This window comes from Bactrocera latifrons, unplaced genomic scaffold (assembly GCF_001853355.1).
Source record: "Bactrocera latifrons isolate USDA-ARS-PBARC rearing strain unplaced genomic scaffold, ASM185335v1 scaffold_380, whole genome shotgun sequence".
Classification (NCBI taxonomy): Eukaryota; Metazoa; Arthropoda; class Insecta; order Diptera; family Tephritidae; genus Bactrocera; species Bactrocera latifrons.
In genome coordinates this window covers 133474-154186 of record NW_017537024.1, presented here as the reverse complement: position 1 = coordinate 154186, position 20713 = coordinate 133474, and the positions used below count along the sequence as shown (strand labels likewise).

The following is a 20713-nucleotide window of genomic DNA, read 5'->3' as shown; positions in this document are numbered from 1 at the left end:
TAGTTTTAATGTTTTTTTGTTTTTGATTTTGTATTTTTTAAAAAGCATACGCAAATGTGGGGTAGCACCTTTGCAGGCATTTAAACTATCTTTAATAAAACGTACAATACAATGGTATCATATTTCACTTAGGAACCATTTTTTATTATCGTGTGCATTCATTTACATACGTACAACTGCCTTGTATAGTGTTTACATGTGTGTGTGTGTTAGTTTTGGGTGGGGAGACGACATTTTCACATATCCAAAATTGGTTTATTTGTCTTCTTTCTGTAATGGTAAAAACAAAAAAATAAATATTTAATATAAAAACATACAAAATGTTTCTATTTTTGCTTGAAAAACTAAATTGGAAAAAAATGAAAAAATATATATACATATATATATATATAAAAATGTAATTTATTTTGGTAATAGAATTTTTTAATTTATTCTTTTAACATTAAACTGAAAAATTAAGAAAAAAATGAATGAAATATAAAAAGTTCCTCTGAATAAAAACAATTTAAACCAAGAAATAATATTTTAATTTTTGATTGACATGTATAATTGACATAAATAAATTTTTTATTGAGAAATAAAAAAAAGTATTATAATTTCGAAATCATTTAAAAGTATTTTTGAGGTAGGAAAGTGGCAACAGTAATAATAAGAAATAACACTTTTAAATTTAGATAATTTTTTCCCCTCAATTTCTTCTAAATTTATTTTCTAAAATTTTTGTTTCTAATTTGTTTTTTAGTATTCTCTTAATTTTAAAAATATTAATCAGCTACTTACAAGTACTGGATAGACAAACGTATCCGCAGTATCCTTGCCCATAGCATTGCGTGCTATACACCTGTATGCGCCCATATCTTCCCACTTGATATTCGAGAGTAGCAAATCACCGGATGGCAAAATTTTGAAACGATGATTTGGTTCAATTAATTTGCCTTCGCCATTCATCCAGAAGACCTCAGCACGTGGACGAGCATGCACCTTGCATGGCAATACAATATTCGAATCGACCAAGTCCAAATGGAGTTTTTCGTGGTAGACAATGCGTGGTTTCTGTGGACCAGGGAATGGTTTGTCGCGCACTTGCACCAGCTCCTTCATGTCCGCTTGTGGATAAACAATTGTGGAGCTGTAAATGGTCTTGCCACCGGTACGACCGACACATGTGTAGGTGCGTGCCTCACTCAACATATGATCGATGACATGTACAGATCGTACACGCACGATGGCGCTTGGTGATGATTCGGATATAACATTGGATTCAACGCTGTCGATCTGTTGGAGAGAAAACGGAGAATGATCATGAGTTGAGTTATTCAAAAGTGGCAAGATTTGTTAAAAGAAAGCCATCTATATATACATCTATATTTTTTGTTTCAATTATATATATATATTTTTTTCTTTATGTTACATGTGAGAAACACTTTTCTTTCTTTATTTTATTTTATTTGCTGTGTAACTCACCTCAGACAACGGCAAATGTCCCACCACCCACTGTATGGTGGGCACTTGTGAGCCCATCACTTCGCAGGCAATCTCAACGGGCTGACCGAGCGACTGCAGCAGTTTGGTTGGTGGTTTCTTAGCGAATTTAATCCAATCATGCTCGAAGGGTGAACGCTGTTTCTCCGTTTGTACTTCACCGTAACCTTCACCGGTATTCTCAATCGAATTGTCGACCTCTTCAATAGCTCTGCCCTGTATGCAGGCGGCAAAAAGCACAAGCTGTGCTATCAATAATAAGTTTATATTCATTTTCTGTGAATGAAATGCAAGCAAAGATAACAGATTAAGATTAATTATCAAAATGTGAAATTTAAAAATCAAATCACAAAAAATATTTATAGGCGACAATAAAGTTACGCAGCATAAATAGGTCAATCAACCTCAGGAAATTGTATCACTGATCCGCGCAAGTGCGATAGATAACGCAAATTAAATTTTTTTTAATTTTTTTAAATTAAAAAAAAAAAAATAGAGTAATTTTTAAATTTATTGAAATGTACTCGCACTTCAGCGATATGCCTGGCATAAATGAGGGCCAAGGAGTCGCGACAACTCACAAGCTCAAGACACTAATAAATACACTACGTAAATAGCTCAAAATCCAACGAAGATCACTACTACTTACTACCGCAAATATTTTAAATTTTTTTGTCTCATTTTAAATTATTTTATCATCTTGAAAAATCTACTATCATGCCTACGTGACATTCCAAAGAACATTTTGTGAAGTCGCGCAGCGCCAGCTGTCACTACACAGATTTTGTGAAATGGACGCTGGAAGCGTGCGTTTATATTATATTTTTTGAAAATAATATTGTATAAATATTTGTAGAGGTGTAGCCTCTTCTAGCGCTTCTTTGGTGGTTAGTAACCATGCGCATATAGAATCGATCAGTGCATAGAACACGCACACAAACACTCAAACTGAGGTTATCGAAAAATCAAGTTCCATATGATCCTCGCTTATCGCTTATTGTATGAGCGAAATAAATTTAGTTCAATTAAATGAATAAACGTCAAACACAGAAAAGGTGATTGGTAGACACTTGTTACCTACTGACCGTCACTGCGCGCACTAGAAAGTCCGCAGATAGGCCGAACACTTTTATAAAGCAAGTGATCCTCACTTGTTTTATTCTTTTCTTTTTAATTATTCTATATATTATAGGTATATATAATTTATTATATATTCGCCGACAGCGCTGTCATGTATTTTACGGATTAATTGCTTCTATCCAGAAGCCAACTCAGCGTGTAAAAGGTGCTCGTCGTACCGGTGGTAGCATCACACTAATTGTCATGCTAATTAAGTAAGACGAGCAAACGCTTAAATGGCCAGCCGAGCGCTTCAAACAACTCAACACAAATCGGAACAGAAATAAAAGTAAAAAAAAAAATTAAATAAAAAGAAAGTAAAAAAATAATAATATTATGGAAATCATGTCATGATTCATGAGTCATGGGTGTGCAACGTTAGCTTTGCCTTTCCTTTCGTGGGCTTCCCAATATTGCACGGCTCAACAAAAATGGCATAGTATGCGAAATATAGTATACATATACAGGCATTCTCGTTAAAAAGTAATAAATACAAGAATTATAATTGTTAAAGCACACAATCGAATTTGAATGTGCGAATTAATCACAATTTTTATTTCAAATTTTTCACATACATTTAATATGTGTGCCCTAACGGGAAATTTCTAACTTTGTGGAGTAAATTTTCAAAATCATATTTCTTTTATCAAAGTGTAGTACCTAAAATTTGCTATACATAAGAGACCAATACGCCGAAAGGTATAAAATCGCTATAATCAACCTTCTGCTAGAAATTTTCTGATTCTCTTTGCAAAAAAGATATGAAAACTTCTTTATGCCGAAAGGTTTAAGGTTCAGACTACCAATATAAATTTCTTAGTTATTAATCGACACCACTTTTGTATACTTCAATTTGTGCCAAATTTAACAAATAATACTCTTGTTTGCAGTCAATGATATGACAAAATATAATTTTAATAGTTAATAATAGCTGCTTCGCTTTCAAAAAAAAACAAATAGTGCCGAATCGAACGAGCAACTCGCATAATCAGCTAGGCATAACTTATGTCACTTCTGTAATCTATTCATAAAATTCCTTGCCTCGTAATCAACTATATCTATATCACGTTATTTGTTTTACGAAACTAACTTAAATTTGCTTAAACTAACTTAACTTTCCAGAATGAACTAGATTATGCCAAAGGCATGTAATTTTTCCTAGTGGGTCCACAGCTACAGGTCTCGTGGTTGTTTGTTATACATATGTATGACAAGCTTTTTCTGATCGAGCACAATCCGCGCAGCATTTAATGCGCGCTATTAAACGCTCGTAAAAGAGTTTTAATATTTATTTTTATTATGAGATAATAGATCCGTAAATTTATGTTAAGCCCCTTATTACGGTGGACACATAATATAATATTTTTTTATGGCTATACGACATTAATGTTAGCTTTATTTGCTTAATGCTGATATGTTGCTGTTGTTTCTTTGTGTTTCTTGCTTTAAATGGGTCAGTAAGCGCGATCTTACTAGAATGATACGCAGATTTTTTTTAAATGAAATGTGGATTTCTAAGTAGATGGTATTTAGTGCTTAGCAGCTAAGTAGCTTAAAATGGGTTAGTAAGTTTATTATATAAATAATGTGTGATGAAATTGTTTGCTGCGATATTTGTATGTTTGTATGCATGAGTATAAGCCAATAAAAGACTTTCGCAGCAATTTTGAAATTTTGTAGAAATTCGAATGAATAAGTGAGAGCGAAATGGACTTTGGAATATATAACATTTAGAGCATGTGCCGTCGTGTTTTATAATGTTTTCATTGAATAACATTTATAAAAAATACTAATAATCTTCTGACACTTCTCATGACAAAAATTTACATAATTTCATCATGGCTGTTGGGAAGGGATTTAGTCTTTTCAAGGCTGAATATTTAAAATTTCGTGGAATTGCTAGAGAAAAGTAAACTTTCATTAACTTTTTGTTTAATAAACAATACATTTATGAATTATTAGCAATGGATTGCGCTTAAAACATATCCACAAGCACAAGCTAGAGCGGGATCAGGCAACAACTTGGCTAGGAAAGGATGGTACGTCTCTTCGAAATTGACTTAATTATTGAATGAATATACAACTCAGAGCATTCAATTATCATTTTCTTCAAAGTCTAGAGTGAATCCTTAGCTATAGACAACGTCTATTTTCTTGGCCAAGGTATCTACCAAGTGCCGTCGCATACAATTTCTGCGTGCATAAAATTAAATTGGTGACGTATATTTTTTTATTCAACGGCAATAAGAGTTGTGCTCGATTATTTTTAGATATAGTGACAGTGTAAAAAATGCACAAGCATACATATGTATATATACATATATTGATATTGTAGTGTCTGGCCAAGTGGCACTTTTAGCTTTCAGCTTTTAGATTTTTTCCATTTCTTTTTTTTTTTTTTTTTTTTTTTTTTTTTTTTTTTTTTTTTTTTTTTTTTTTTTTTTTTTTTTTTTTTTTTTTTTTTTTTTTTTTTGTTTGCAGCGTGTATAATTGGAGCGTCTGATGTAAATGATCGCGACAGTGCAAGTATGTACATTTGTATGTGCTACCGCATAGCTACCATTAAATACATATGTATGTAAGTGTGTAGTATGCCTACTTCACATTAATTGTACTCTATTAAGCTTTTGCCTACACTTGAGGTGATCGCACACTCCCCATAGGCACTTAAACGCTCTTCACTTAATCGCTGTCTGGTTGGTTAACTCGACGACTGTCTACTCAACTCATATCATACTGTATATGTATGTATGTATGTATGGTTGACTAGAGTGTCAAGTTGAGGTTTTTGCCATTTATTCATTCTTTTTTGCTTTCGTTTGAGCACATATATGACAAATGTTGCATCAGAAAATTAAAACATATTTATTTTATATGACGTATGCAAAATATATGTAGAAAATAAAGAAGTGTTGGGGAAAAACCTTCTAAAAATATTATTTTAGCTAGACTTATACAATTAATACATATTTCTGCAAGCTTTTCAAAAAAATTTATGAATAAGGAGACAAACAAAAATTGATTAGTATAGGAAGCGTATCAAAAATTATTTAAAAATTAAAAAATTATATAAAAACTAAAAAAAAAAAATTAGAAAAAAATTAAATTAATTAAATTAAATAAGTAAATAATTCAGAAAAGGCAAAAAATAAACGAGAATTCTCACAAAAAATTAAAACTTGAAAAATAAAAAAGTTCACAAGCTAGATCAGTGATCTTGCGACCATTAGACCAAAATATTCACTCATAAACGCTGTGAAATTTCAATATATCATAATTTTCTCATTATATGTATATAGGACAATGAATTATCTACCATTTTTATTCAAAATAATTGTAAAAAGTTAAATTTTTCAAAATTTATATATGTATATACATATATAAATAAATATTTATTCTTTTTTTTTCTTTGAAAGCAAGCTACATAAACTTTTTTATTTGAAAACCTTTAAAGCACCTTCTTCCAAATGCTAAAACACTTCAAATTTAATAATTTTCTCTGCTACCACAAAATACTCACATTGATTTTCTTCTTTTTCCTTCGGTTATGAATGATTGCGGTAAACAAAAGTTTCTCTTCAAGGATAACTTTTCGTTGTTGTCGTTCTAGTCGTCGTGATTACACGTTCAGGATACAATGTTTTCTTTCTTGGATTGCACCGAAATTGAGTTTTTTTACTCGCTAATTATTTATCTCTTTCTTTATGTTTGGCAGGCGGGCAGCAGCTAATTTGTAGGTTCGCTTTCTTGACGTTGTGAAACTCGCAAATCAACTGTGCTCGTGTTATGTTATGAATGAATTTATCACCTCTAGATTATGTTGAGTTCTTGATTGTAGATTTGAATTGATTTTCAGTAATAACAATAGATAGCTTTGTGATAACATAGGTCCTCGTATGGACTCCGTTTTGGCAAAGTATCTTCGTACTGTTAACGAGATTTTGCTGCCGTTTCTATGCACGCTCTGGTATCGCTGTTGGGACTCGTTATGTCGCTTTTTCACAAAATTTCGAAATAATTATTTTAAAATTGTGGGTGCTCACGTGTGTGTGTATGTGTGCCTTACTGGATTAGCGCCTTAGACTGATGCTTGGTGATTAACTCGACACTGATATGCGGCGTTTGCAGTAATGACAATTTATATGGCATTCATTGGAATTAACGCTCTGCTTTTAGGTAAAAGTGCTTTTGTTTTTGTATTTTATATTTGTTGTTTCTTTTTTTTCTTAATGCTTTCTGAGAAGTCTCTTTATGCTCAATGCAAATTATTATAGCCTTTTTAGGAGTTCTTGATACTTTTGTTGTGGTTGTTGGTATTGACACTTAGTCACGCGATATACGACACGATCGATAAACTTCGAACAGTAAAAAGTGGACATTACACAGATTACGTTCGCACCGTATTGTTCTTGTTCTTGTAACGCTTTGCTTTCAAACAATCCCGACAATTAAACAAACATCGAAATTTAAGTAGTCACGCTCACACGAGATTTCCGTTTACAATTATATTGTACAATAGTGTTCTAAAGAATTTATTGCAGTTGGAAGCGGAAGTTTGGTCACGTTGTGAAATTCACAATTTTCTAACAAGTTATGTCTTACAGCTGAAAACTGTAACAGAACTGATTGAATTTTCTACCTTCGCTGCATTTTTATAGAGTTGCTCTCCTCACGTTTGTCTATCTGACGGTGGCAGCGGCTGTGCAGCGCAGTCAGCCGTTTGCGTCGCTCGTCGTTCTCTTCGTACTCTCACTCGATCGTGATTGGCTTACTACGCTCGGCTGTTGAGTTTGTTGCTTTTGGTTTGCTTTGGTTTGAATTGGACTTCGTGTGTTTGGCGTGACGGCGCACATTGTGGGCATGTCGGTCTGATTGTTGGATCGTTGGAACGTCGGTCTCACCGTCGCCGTGGACCCACACTGCATGACTAGTTGTCTAACCTGTACATATATGGGCGCTGTGCTGCCAATAGGTAAATTTTCGAGATACGATGTTAGTGATGGTGCGAAGCGGAAGTTTTGTCGGTTTAAAAAAATATCGGAGACTCGGAGTAAAACGACTTTTTCAAATATATAATATCAATATCCTTATATATCAGATTAAAGATTTCAATTGATTTTCCCTGTACAGATCTTAAGACATTAGTATGTAGCAATCCATGTAAAATATTTTTCACGTTTTTTAGCTAATGTTACTTCCTACAAAATCTATTTCTCGTCAGCATAAAATATAACACTCTAGAAATAAAGAATAACTGATTGGCAACGCTAAACATAAACTGACTGGTGCATAGAAATGATGAAGCGCCAAGAGATCGTGGCGGTAGCATTGAGCTCTGCTGAGCTGCATATATATAGACTCGTCGGAGCACAAACACTTGTGTAAATTTTTGGAGCTTACGCACACCTCCAACGCACTGATAAATCTGATAAGGCATTGCTCAAATTAAATAAAATAGAAGTAGTTGTGGTTAGTGTTAGTTGGTTGGCTGTTTGGCCCTCACCAGTTAACAGTGGATCAACCTCTTCAAGAAATCGGTCAGGGTGGATGAAGCCTCTTCTATCCAATTCGTTGGCGAGTCACAACAGCAGATGCGTGTCTTCCGACGTAGATATACAAGGTGTATCCAATTACATATAGGCGATTAGGAGTTTCCAAAGCTACACCTACTTGTTTCTCATAATCTATTGTTTTATTTTTGATTTCTTTTTTTTTTATTTTAGTTTTTGTTTTCAAAATGGCAGCCTCGATATTAAATAGGTAGTTTTTGTTGAATTGAGTTCAGATTAAATACATACTTAATTCCTTAGTTTATGAGATACATATTGAAAGATTAGGTTATGTTAGGTTAATTTGATACAACAATAAGCCATGCTTAGACCATTTTGGTCCTTTGCAATTTTGGATTGGAGTTTAGTTGCTGGGTACAAGAGGAGTAGTCATCCGTTAGGATGCCTGCGCTTGACGCGAATTTTAACAGACTCTGTGGCCTAACTATCGATACCTCCTCAATTGTATCATACCGTGGAGACCGCAGATACTTACAGCGTATCTCCTCAATGCGGGACAAGTGCACAAGGGATGTTCCGTTGTTTCTTTGGTGCCCTCCTCTAGACTGCAGACTTCTCGATCTGTCAGCTGCACCCTGCGGGCCTGTCGTGTATTTTATCGGAAATTCCGCACAAATTGTTTTCTCCCCAAGAAGTTGCTTATTTGTCTAAACTACCGCCATTGTACAGCTGTAGGATAAAGCAGTCTTACAAATTGGTCGAGTTCATGTATAGAAACAATGGGCAACTATTTATGCCCTTCTTTGCTGGAAGAAATGCACCTGCGAAGCATATTATAGCATGAGTTGAGGCGAATTTAGTTTTTTTTTTTTTTTGATTTTCATGAGCTCATTCTAAGATTTTCTCAGTGATTTCCGCCTAATAAACTGAGATACTTAAGATAATATGTGGATAAGTAAGATAAAAATAAAAATTGTAAAGTGTTCTCAACGAAAAAGAGTAAGCAGAATCGGCATTAAACTCCCTTAAATAAGCGGCTTCTTTTCTGCACAATGCACGTTCGTTACGCCACTGTCTAAATGTTGCCGAAGTTGATTCAACATTTTCTAAACATTTCCATACGAGTGAGGAATTTCAGGGAAGGTTCTACGCAGAATCATTGCTTTTCCGAAACGCTGCAATTTCGTTTTCAAATCATGATAATAATTAAACAGCACATCAAATCGATGTAATAAATTGCGCTAGTTGCCCTCGAATCAACAGCCAACGAGAAAAATTACATCAATTCGCTATATGGTCCAACCAACTGATGCCTTAGGCTAGTATACTCGTATCGTAGAATCATCTAATAATGAATATGTAGAAACCAGTCGAAGATTTATTGAATTTTATCAATACGCTGCCCTAACATTTTATACTTAATAGATAAATCAGGCCTTCCGCCGTTCGGGGACTGTCAATTAATCTCATTGAGTATATATAATTTACATAATTATCACATTTATCACTTGTACAACTTTGCGCTCAATGTGCAACGGCTGGCGTACGTGCAGAAACACGCCTATATACATATGTACGTATGTGCACATAAGCATATGTATGTTTGTAAATGAATGAAGGAAATTGCACTTGCATTAACTTTTTGCCGCATCCAGCCTAGACAGCTTGGCGTGTTTGCAATCCTACACTCCACTGCCTCACTGACTGACTGTTGCACTGCGCTACGGCTAGCCGCACTGACAGACAGCTGGCGAGCGGTGAGTATAACAGTTGTGGTGCTGGAAGATTTCTTTAATTACACACTTGTCGGCGGATAGACGAATGCAGCAGAACATGCATGAGACCACATATAATATATACGTATATGTAGATATGTCTATATATACAGTCATAAGTGTATTATATGCATTGTTAAGCGGCTTAGCTCATTCAGAGGAAGCGTGCTACTTTTTTGCACACTTTTTCTCTTCCATTAATATCAGTTTAATTCAGTTTGAATGATAGTTGCCAGTTTGTCTGTGCCGGTCGACTATTAGCGTTCCGGCTGGGTGCAGATCGCTAGTGCTTTGATCTCAAAAAAGTCATAAATATACATACATGTACATATGTATGTATCTGATGATCTTTTGCACGTTATAAAAATTAAATGAAATGGAAATGTTTTAAGCCACATACATACAAACATACATTTGCAAATTTGTAAGTGCATGATTTAATGCAGCGGAGGAAACTGTAGACATACATATCTTCATGTGCAAACCGCATTCGGTAATCGTGTGTTTGCAGCACGTACAAAAACCGCAGAAACCTCACGGTGGGCCTCACCAACAGAAACGAAACACTTAAACCGACATATCTGTTGCCACCCCGCTATCCGTCCACCATCCGTACCAATTGGCATGAAAAGCACCGGACTGTATAAAGACGCTTTACGTCAGGTGAACGTGGCAGACACAGTGGCAGCACGAAGCAATTTATTCTCATGTCGCTAAGCGCACATATTCTCCACATACATACTATACATAGCCGTATTCATGCATGCTTAATACACTAGTGAATGTACGTACACTTGCGGATAATGGGTGAGCAAAGGTGACTGGCAAACAAACTTTTTCTACAACTTTGGTCTCTAGCTAAAACTTCAGGCACACCAAATCCACAAAGCTACCGAAGTTGAGTCTTAAATGCCATAATTGTGATGGTGTTTCGAGCATATGAGTGATCATCTGACTTCATTTTCGATCCTTTTAATTATAGTCTATAAAAATATTTAAAATCGTCTAAAATAACAAAGAGAAGGCGAACTATAAAAACTATTTGAGCAAACTCAAGAGCAAGATCGACGATTGTGTCATGCATGATCAAGCTTCGCCTCGAAGAGAACTACACTATCAGTTTGGCCTACTTTTACGAGTATTCTTTGTTGTTTGGAAGCCACAACTCAAAACAAAGTCCAAAGCAAGATCGATGGTCGAGTCATGCATTATCAAGCTTCGTCTCGAAGAGATCACACTCTATACTTCACCTACTTTAGCACGTAGTCTTTGTTTTTTGGAAACCAAAAACAAAAAAATTCAACTTCCGGTACACCCATTATTGTCGCCACTGTTGAATTGCAATACAACTAACATGACTATACAGTTTGCGAACACGCGACAGCTTTCAGGCAACTTAGCTTGCCTCAATTACATTGGCACTGGCAGTGACAGCTGGGAAAGTGAATGAATGGGGGAGGCAGGTGGAACTACCGGGCGGCAGTAGAAGTGCAAACAGCTCAGACAAGTCTGTTGCCAAGATAACTATTCTACACTGAGCCGCGCACTGATCTGATCACTTGAGAATCGATCTGGTGTAAACTAGGCGTCGGCACAGCAGCCAATAGTGGATAAGTAACAGCTGCCGCAGTTCAACATATTCTAGGCTATATGTATGCATGTATGTATAGTGGATACCTTCCAAGACAATGTACCGCCACAAGTACACGTAATACACTGAAACGCTAACAAGTGATATATCGCTGAAGTCGTGTGAATCTACAATATACAACAAGAGTTGTCCGCGCTGTCTGGCAGCGTGACAAAGTATTATTCTCTTCTAGTTTTCAAGTTTTTGCAAATAATTTAATAAGAATTATTGCTGCCGGTCGGACTGGCTGTGAATGAGGTGGATACGGCCTAAGTGTCGGCAAATACAAAGCATTTGTAGTGCAAAAGCAAAAAATTATGAACACAGAAAACAATTGTAGATTACAAACGAAAGATAAATGTGCAGAGTTTGAACAGTATTCCAATATGTATTGGTTCATAGACCAGATGCAGAGCTTCAAGACTACGAGTATATTATATGATCGCTGCTAAGCATTTTTGTATGTAAGTAAGTATGAATGGCAATATTCTAGAATGAGGAGCTGTAGTTACGTTTGTATATTGTTGGGAACTTCCTTAATAAAAGTACCGGTTGGAATTATGAAATCAGATACATAGAAATAGAAAACGCTTAACAATGTATATTAAGCTTGCCATGAAATTTGTAACATCTTGAAGAAAATGTTGGATTCCACAAAGTATATATAGAAATGATCAGCGCCACAAGCTGAGTGCTTTTACCCATATCTGTCCGTCTGTCTGTCCATCCGTCAGCCCGTCCGTCACTCCGTCTGTATATACTCTCATTAATTCCGCAGTTTTTGAGATATCAATCTAAAATTTTGTGTATCACATTTTCTCCACTAAGCCATGTTCATTTGTCAGAATCACCGATCTCAGAAAAATATGGGATTTAGCTGTCATAGAACTTCTTGTATGGAAAACACTTTTATTTGACAAAATATTTTCATGAAATTCAGCCAAAAAAATATTGTCAAAGAAGGCGTTACAAGCTCCCGTCATAGTCTTCAGTTCTTTGTGTAACTAGCACACAAACTGACCGAGAAAAATGAATATAAAATTTTTAATATAAAAAGCGTACAAAAATGCTCCTGTGAAGGGTATTATAGCTTTGGTGTTTGCAAAGCTCTAATGTTCGTCTCCTACACTCAATACCAAATGGTATCAGTCGAACAGCTGATTTTACATTTTCTATGTGTTTCAAATGTCAAATCAGTTTAAATGTCAAATGAATCAAATGTCAGATGAGTTCAAATGTCAAACTGTTGTTCTTTTTCTTATTGATATTTATATGTAAATTGTCTTTAGTTTCGCTTAACTAATGTATGGATTTCTGGGCTTTGGTCGGTTTAATTACACAGTCTTTTTCAGAAACCGATAGCAGATCATCGTAGCCTTATTGTAGCTGTCCACCGGACATTTTATATTATATTAGAGCTTAAATACTATCTGTGAAATAATCGCTTTGACAGCTACGGACACTTGTTTCCTCATATGGCACTATGATATCTGAGCATGAGTTATTTAATGGCTGTCTATATGTACATCATAAAATATATACTTTTGTATTATATAATTGAAATTTGTACTATAGCGTTTGTATATATATTAATTTCTACAAATCTCGGTGACTTGTCATTCGTTTAGTTAACAAATGAAATTGTAGAAATGTCAAAATATCAAGGCCAAAAAAATGAGGAAATTTCACATGAAACGAATCGCAATTAACTACAAGAAAGGCAAGCGAATCTCGGTGAATTTATTTTATTAGAAATTATGGTAACAGGTATGCGCTACATACATCATATATATATGGTATATATGTTAGTATGTACGCAGGTGTGATAGCTAGAAGCAAATGCAGTGAAAGATAAATGATTGCTAACATTGTATCTCTTGCACAAATCATTGCACCGCTATTATAAAATATTGTGAAATCATTGTTGCAACCAATTAATATGTAGAAATACGCTATATAGATTTGTATAGATGTATTCTTTAATATATAATTACAAATGCATATATGTGTGTGTATTAAAAACTTTTACAAGCGGAAATTTTGTACGTGACTGTATTCAATTACTATTGAAATAAAGCTATTAACCACTAACCCAAGATTAATTGTTTCATTACTTATATGTGAATATGTAAGTTAGTACCTCATGTGTAAGTAAGTATGCCAATTTGATTACTAGCTTACGTATATAGCTTTACTAATGCATCTATTGGCAAGTGCCAGTAATTTGTGCAAACTTTGTGTAAATTGCAACAGCTGTCATGTTCTGTTAAATATGACAAGTATCAACAATTAATATGCAAGAGCAAGCAATTAAGCGGCGGTTCTGAGATAATTTACTAGCATATGCCATTAAAACTTTTAGCGTTAATTTTACGCTAGTTTAGTTCAATTTTTATCGTTTTAACTTTGCTCTTATATTTTTGACAGATTTTTAATACAAAATTACAATACAAACTGGATTTGAGACTTCATTTAAGATATTTACATAGAAACTGATTCTGAGGTGGATTCGACTCAAACTTTGTCTACAAAACATGTCTAACTTTATAGGTAACAGTGGCAATCCGTTTCATTGTGAGAGTAAAGTTAATTCGACTAAATGTTTATAATTCAGTAATGACGTCAATTATTTTAAGTTATGAAAGTCAAGTCCTTAAGGTGTTTCAAAAAAGCCATTGTTTTTATTATCTTATTAAATTCGATAACACCTCTAGTCTTGAGAACTTGTGCGCTCGAGCCTAGCTAGGCTAAGTCCGCCATCTTTAAACGCGTTTCTCTCGAAACTGTGTTTTTGAAGTCGGTTGGCAATATTTCTTGAGAACTACTCAACCGATTTTCATGAAATTTTGCACAAGTTTTTGAGATGCAATTCTTAAAGACTTGGGCTATGATGTTTTTCCGATTACAAGTATATGAAAAAAAATCTAAATTTCAGTTTTTTTCTTCGCCAAAGTTCTAAGTTAAGGTTTTGATTAAAGCAAGTATAGTTTTCACTATAGATGATTTTGTAATGAGTTATCCTGTCTCGGCTGCACCGGAAATGATGTCGCATGGCCCGATTTAAAGAATAATTTTTTTTTCCAAAAATTTCAGAATTTTATTCTTATAAGTGTATGTTTGTAATAATAAAGAATTCTAATATAATACTTCGTTCTTTATATGAGAAAAAATTAAAAAAAAATACCCATTTTTCCCTTAATCTAGTATACAATATTCGAAAAAACCAATGGCTACTCAGCACAAATTTTAGCAAAAATTAGTATTATTATAAAATGACTATAATTATTTACATGAAATTCTTATGTATACATATATGTACATATATACTTCATAGTAAGTCATATACACCTACTTATACCAATTTCTAATAGAATTGTAATTTCAGAATAAATGCTCAGGGTCATTCTACTCTTAATGTATTCGTTCAAATGCTCACTATTTTATATTAGCATTTCTTTTGGATTACCAAAAGATTGCAAACGACAACCGGTCTTCTCGCCGATTTGGCACAAAACCACAAACGTGCATGACATCGCTTAAAATAGTCCCTTTATATAAAATACCCAAGCAAAAACACAAAACAAAAAAATAATGAGAGTGAAATATGCAAACGAGTCTTATTATTGGATTTTCGGTCTGTGCAGCACACGTCACCAGCGCTGACAATGACGAATCGACGATCCCCCCAATTTGTCAGTTGCCACAACCACATTTCTTTTTTCACGAAAAAAAAAGTTTTAAAAAATGAACGAAATTTTCTTTATAWTATTTATTTATTATATTTTTAATATTTATGTAACCAACTTTTCGGTTATTTATATGCAAAGAGACCGTAATACCGCAGAAGAAACTCATTTATCAGCATATTAAGCAAGCATTCATCGATTTAGCGCTAAATTGTATTATGTGCGTTTAACGAACTCAGGGTGTCCTCCACATACCGAATGAAGTGGCTTCGATATTTCCTATGCAACCCGGCCGTAAATGCGTCTGAAGATAGACTAACAGGAACTTGTTACTTCGAGGTGCGGAATAATAACCAAGCGGTGTGTAAAATTAAATTAATACGGATTTCAGAAATGCAAAAACAAAATTTTTTAATCATCTTTAGGAGCCGTATTCAAATTTTGGAATTCGAAAATATTTGTGTGTGTACATATATTTGTGTAAATAAAAAAATACGTTTTTGGGTTATATAATATTTGGTCTAATATGAATGCTGACTTAACTTTTGACAATAGGTGCTACTTCAGACTGAGCAGGCAATTGAGAAGTAAAGTTTTCTCTCGACGAACAAAGACCAAACTCTATAAGTCACTCATAATTCCCGTCCTGCTATATGGTGTAGAGGCATGGATGATGTAAAGCCAACGTTACGAGTTATCGACAGAAAGCTTCTGCGAAAGATTTATGGTCGTTTGCGGATTGGAAACGGCAAATTAAGAGACAGTCGTTCCGCTGGCTAAGGCATGCCCTCCGAATGGTTGAAAATACTCCAGCTCTGAGAGTATTTGAAGTAGTGCCCGCCAGGAGAAGCAGAGGAAGAGGAAGAGCTCCACTCCATTAGAAAGACCAGGTGGAGAAAAATCTGAAAAACCGATGCTTAGAATCTGCAATTGACGCCAACATCGAAAAGCAAGGACGACTGGCGTACTGTTGTTAACTCGGCTTTAACCGCGTAAGCGGTATCTACTCTAATAATAAAAAAAAGTATGCTGATATTTTTTAGAATATTATTTATGACTAATGTTTTAATTGTAATTTATGTTAAATAGGCAGTAGAGAACTGATCCACTTTAGGATCAGTTGTATTGTGTATTAGAACGGCTTATGTATGGTAGGTACAGTTTAATTAAACATCGGCACTAAATACAATATTTAAATCGACTAGGCATCTGTATCAACGAAATTATCAAGGCGATGCGACAATAGTCTAGCCAATGACTTCGCCTTATCGGCGCAAATTAATGCTATAATATCGCCCAATGTTTTAAAAATTAATGTGTAAACTTAAATTTCAAGATATGTGTACAACATTTTATACTCAGACACTATCGGTTAATAGATACATAGCTGTATGAAGCTTGGGCGTCTTATGAACAGTTTTCTTATTTAGGAATCTACGTATGAAATAAAATAAAAAAAACTTTTTTTTAAATATTTTTTTTTTTTGATTGAAAAACTGGCACTCCAACATATCCATCCAAGTGTTACAAATTTTCGTGGTAAACTTAATATACCCTACGAAGGGTTTGAAGAAGCTGACTCTGGCAACCAACGATTACACTTTTCGCCCACGTCAATCACAAGCAATCCCTCTACGAAGCCGATAATCATGCCATCGTTTGACAAGTAATCTCTGATATACATATATACATACATAAGTATGAACATGCAAGCGTTGTCTAAGGTGCATTTTGGAGGTATGACTCATGCCAATGCTATGCACTTAAGGCTGCTTTAAGCGAACATACCCACATATAACATACATGCAGAATTATGAAATGCCGCTCACATGACTGGCAATAAAAATTTTGAATACTGCATTCCCAAAAGTGACCACAAACACAGCATACCCACAATAGTAACGTATGTACATACCTTTAAGGGCAGTCATTGGGCCAATAAACCTAATTTGCTTTGAAAAATGAAAGCCACATAGCAACTGCAGCGTAATTAGAGGAAAAAGTGAAAGAAGAAAATTGTTGCGTGGGTTACAGCACGTTAACGTCAAATTTCATTTGAAAAATTTCCATTGAATTTCGTTTAAAGTGCCATATGCCGCACACAGAAGTACAAGAAGCAGCGCTGACCAATCAAACAGCTTGACCTCAGCGGATCAAAAGCAATTGTTCAGATTGGAATGTGTTAGCCAGGAGCTACATACACACCCACATATACACATTAATGGCTGATCATGCATACATATGTCTATGCTATGTATGTGCATACGATCAGTTTGTTTTCCGTTAACTGAGAGGCCGATTTCTTGGAAGTTCTATGCATGGATGCCGGAAAAGCCCTCACAAGATGCAATATTTGCTTCTTAGAATTTTAACGTCTGATCGGTTGCCTTTAGTTAATCGGTGATAAGTATGTGACACAGATGAGTGCGTGACATAGGATTTCATTACAAAAGTCCCCTAAGCATCAAGAACAACAACACCAATAAACATAAGCCGAACACTTTCAAATGAAATGAATTAAATGTTAAGCGCTACAAAGAAATTAATTCGCTCGAAGAAGACGAAGCAGCAATTCATTAATAAATAGTTGGCGAGTACTGCCGGAGGCGAAGGTATGCGCTGTGACCGGCTCGCAATCTCGTGCAGTGCAGTCCAACACACACGTACCACTTGGTCAATTCAATTCATTGCATTCGAATAATTTCCCAAAGCAAAAAACGAGCAAAGATACAAAAAAGTGTGAATGGAAGCCCCGGAGCTGCTGTTGTGTTAACAGGTTTCGGCGAAGCCACCGGCGGCATGCACACACAAATATCGGTACCTACATACATACGTGGCGCGCACAAACTTATGTATGTGCATTTGTTCTGTCGTTTGCCGGTGGTTCGTTGCTTGTTGCCTGTTGCTATGCGCACAAATTGCCGCCATCGTGGCCACCTGGAGATAGCCCACTGCGCCGTCAGCTAGAGGCCGCTCGAAACGTCAGTATAACTATTCATATGCATATGTACGTAGGTATGTGCATGTGTGTGTGTGTGTGTGTAGACTTTTGGCAACAACACGTTGAGGCATTTAGCCTCATTGGCGAGCCGTTCACTGACGGCTCTTGTGTGCCAGCATGCCAACATGCATTTCTTCACGTCATCCCGGCCGCTGTTGCCGGCTGACCGTCGGCAGTCGATCTCGAGTCATTTGTCATGTATGGATTTGGATTAGTTTAGATCAGCGCAAGTCGTTATAACGGCCTTAAGCTGGCGTCAGTAAATTGCTTATCTGCTTTTATACTTATATATACACACGCTTGTACATATGTATGTGCATGCCTGTATGTGCGCTGTTGGCTGTAAAACATTCGAAAGCAATTAATTTCATTGACAAATATACACAAACACTAACATAAACGCATTTCTTTCTTATGAATCCATACACGATGATGCTTATAATGTTGTAATTTCTTTCTAAGAACATTCGTGTTGCAGCAAATTCTGCGAAATGAAGTTGGAAAATTAAGTTCAGCTGAAATAGATTTTTTAAATGGAACATTTTCAAATTAATTTATAAAGTAATTGCGGTAAGTTGCTTTAAATATGTACACATATGTGAAGGAATTTTCGGCGTTCAAATCTGCAATAGTATCCTTTTTATTGTTTGTATAGTTTTATGGTAATAAACACTTTTTATAATTTCTCATTAAGCATTTTCAATTTTTTTACTCTAGAATGGACACGAACGGTAAGGAAAATCAGAAGACTTAAGCAAGAAACCTTTTGCATAAAACAATGTTTGCGGTGGTTTTTGTCAAAATAACAAAAAATACTTAAATTTAATATTGAGAGAGAAGGTTTTTTTTATTTACAAATATTTTGGCAATTAAAATATTTTAAATAATTAAACTATTAACAAATTCAACCACGGCGATCCCTTCTCTGCTGGCTACAGATCACCCGTAAATTATTTTCTATCTAGTTTCGATATTTCATCTTTAGTTTCCTATGAATTTCATCCTACTACGAACTCTCACTTTTTCTCAATCTCATTCTCGAATATACAAATTTTCAATTTCTTTTGTGTATCGAATATTTAAAGGGGGTGTTTCTGAAGTCGGTTGGCAAGATTTCTCGAGAAATACTCAACCGATCTCCATGAATTTTTACACAGGTCTTTGAGATAGAATTTTCAAAGGCTTGGACGAAGGATTTTTTCAATATTTGATATTTGAAAAAAAAAACAATATCGTGAAATTTTCACTGAAATTTTTTTTATAATATAATAATATAGTTGAGTCAAAATATATTCAAAACTCAAATTGTTAGCAATTAGATTTCTAAATATGTTTTCGATTATATAGTGATATTGAAAATTTTTATAAAATTCACTTGTTTATAAATAAAAAAGAAATTAACAATCTAGCTTAGTAATAAATAACTTAAAAATTTACTAGCTTAAAAAAATAATTTTGGTTACTTTCAAGTAAAAAAAAAAAATATTTTTTTTTAATTTTATAATATTTTACTATACGTACAAAATAAAATTGAATAAATTTCTAAATATACATACGATGATTCACGCCTTACAAACAATTGGATCCGCTTGGTATATTTGATTTGAATTTAAAACATTTTCTGTTAGCTGATAACATACGTGTTTATGCGCACAAATGTATGTACATGTGTGAAATTAATGAACGAAATTAGGGGTATGCATGAAGGTATCATGTCCGTGAATGATTCCAAGAAACATTTTAATTTACATATACACGTGTAGTATGCCAAGTTTGTATCACAGGAAGGGTTATTGAAATCATCATACATGTACATATAGAAATTATATATATCATGTGACAGTGAGAACTAATCGGTATGATACCTAATGGGTTATTTTAAGTATTTTAATTATAGTTGATATTACAATTAGAAACACGTTTTTACTAAAAAAAAATAGTAACTTCAAAATAAACGCAGACAAAATTCTTTGTAATTTCTTAATAGACTTCCAATTAGCTGATTAAATGCAAATTTAAGGAATTCCGATGAGTTGGCATTACAGTGATGTTATATATTAAATATACATACATACATACATATATACTTACGTATGCATATATGAAGGCTTGTGCGAATGCAAAATACAACATGTGATGAAATAGGTCTCTATGCTTGCTTGATTATTGAAGTAGTATTGTTTGTAACGCAAATTTAAAATTAACAATGGTTAATCGAACAATTTAAAATTGAGTTTTTTATTGATTTTATTCATTATTATCACATTGAATATACATCTAAAATTTTAAGCTTCTATTACTAGATATAACGAAGACATAACCAAAATTCAAATTTCTTTTTATTATTTTTTCATTATTCTGTGAAATGATATTATGTTATTTTGTATTTTAGGTGACGATATACTTACGAGTATATTTGAACATATCTACGATAAAATTTGTTTTTTGCACTCAAAAATATTTTTTTTTTTCCAAAATAATATATATATTTTTATATATATATACTATAC

At 34.3% G+C, this 20713-nt stretch overlaps 1 protein-coding gene across 2 annotated transcripts in view; it reads right to left on the bottom strand.

Annotated features, from left to right (window-relative positions):
• LOC108972141 (neural/ectodermal development factor IMP-L2) overlaps window positions 1–20713 on the bottom strand; it is a 31993-nt gene continuing 11280 nt past the window's right edge. The window contains exons 1-4 of one of the 2 annotated variants that reach the window (XM_018938643.1): window positions 6122–7211; window positions 1465–1758; window positions 781–1275; window positions 1–270 (exon numbers count right to left, since the gene is read on the bottom strand). In XM_018938643.1, the coding sequence (XP_018794188.1) occupies window positions 256–270; window positions 781–1275; window positions 1465–1755 (801 nt within the window). In that variant the 5' untranslated portion in view covers window positions 1756–1758; window positions 6122–7211 and the 3' untranslated portion in view covers window positions 1–255. Of the gene's footprint in view, window positions 271–780; window positions 1276–1464; window positions 1759–6121; window positions 7212–20713 lie in introns of those variants that run through there. The other variant, XM_018938642.1, reaches the window with a different exon arrangement.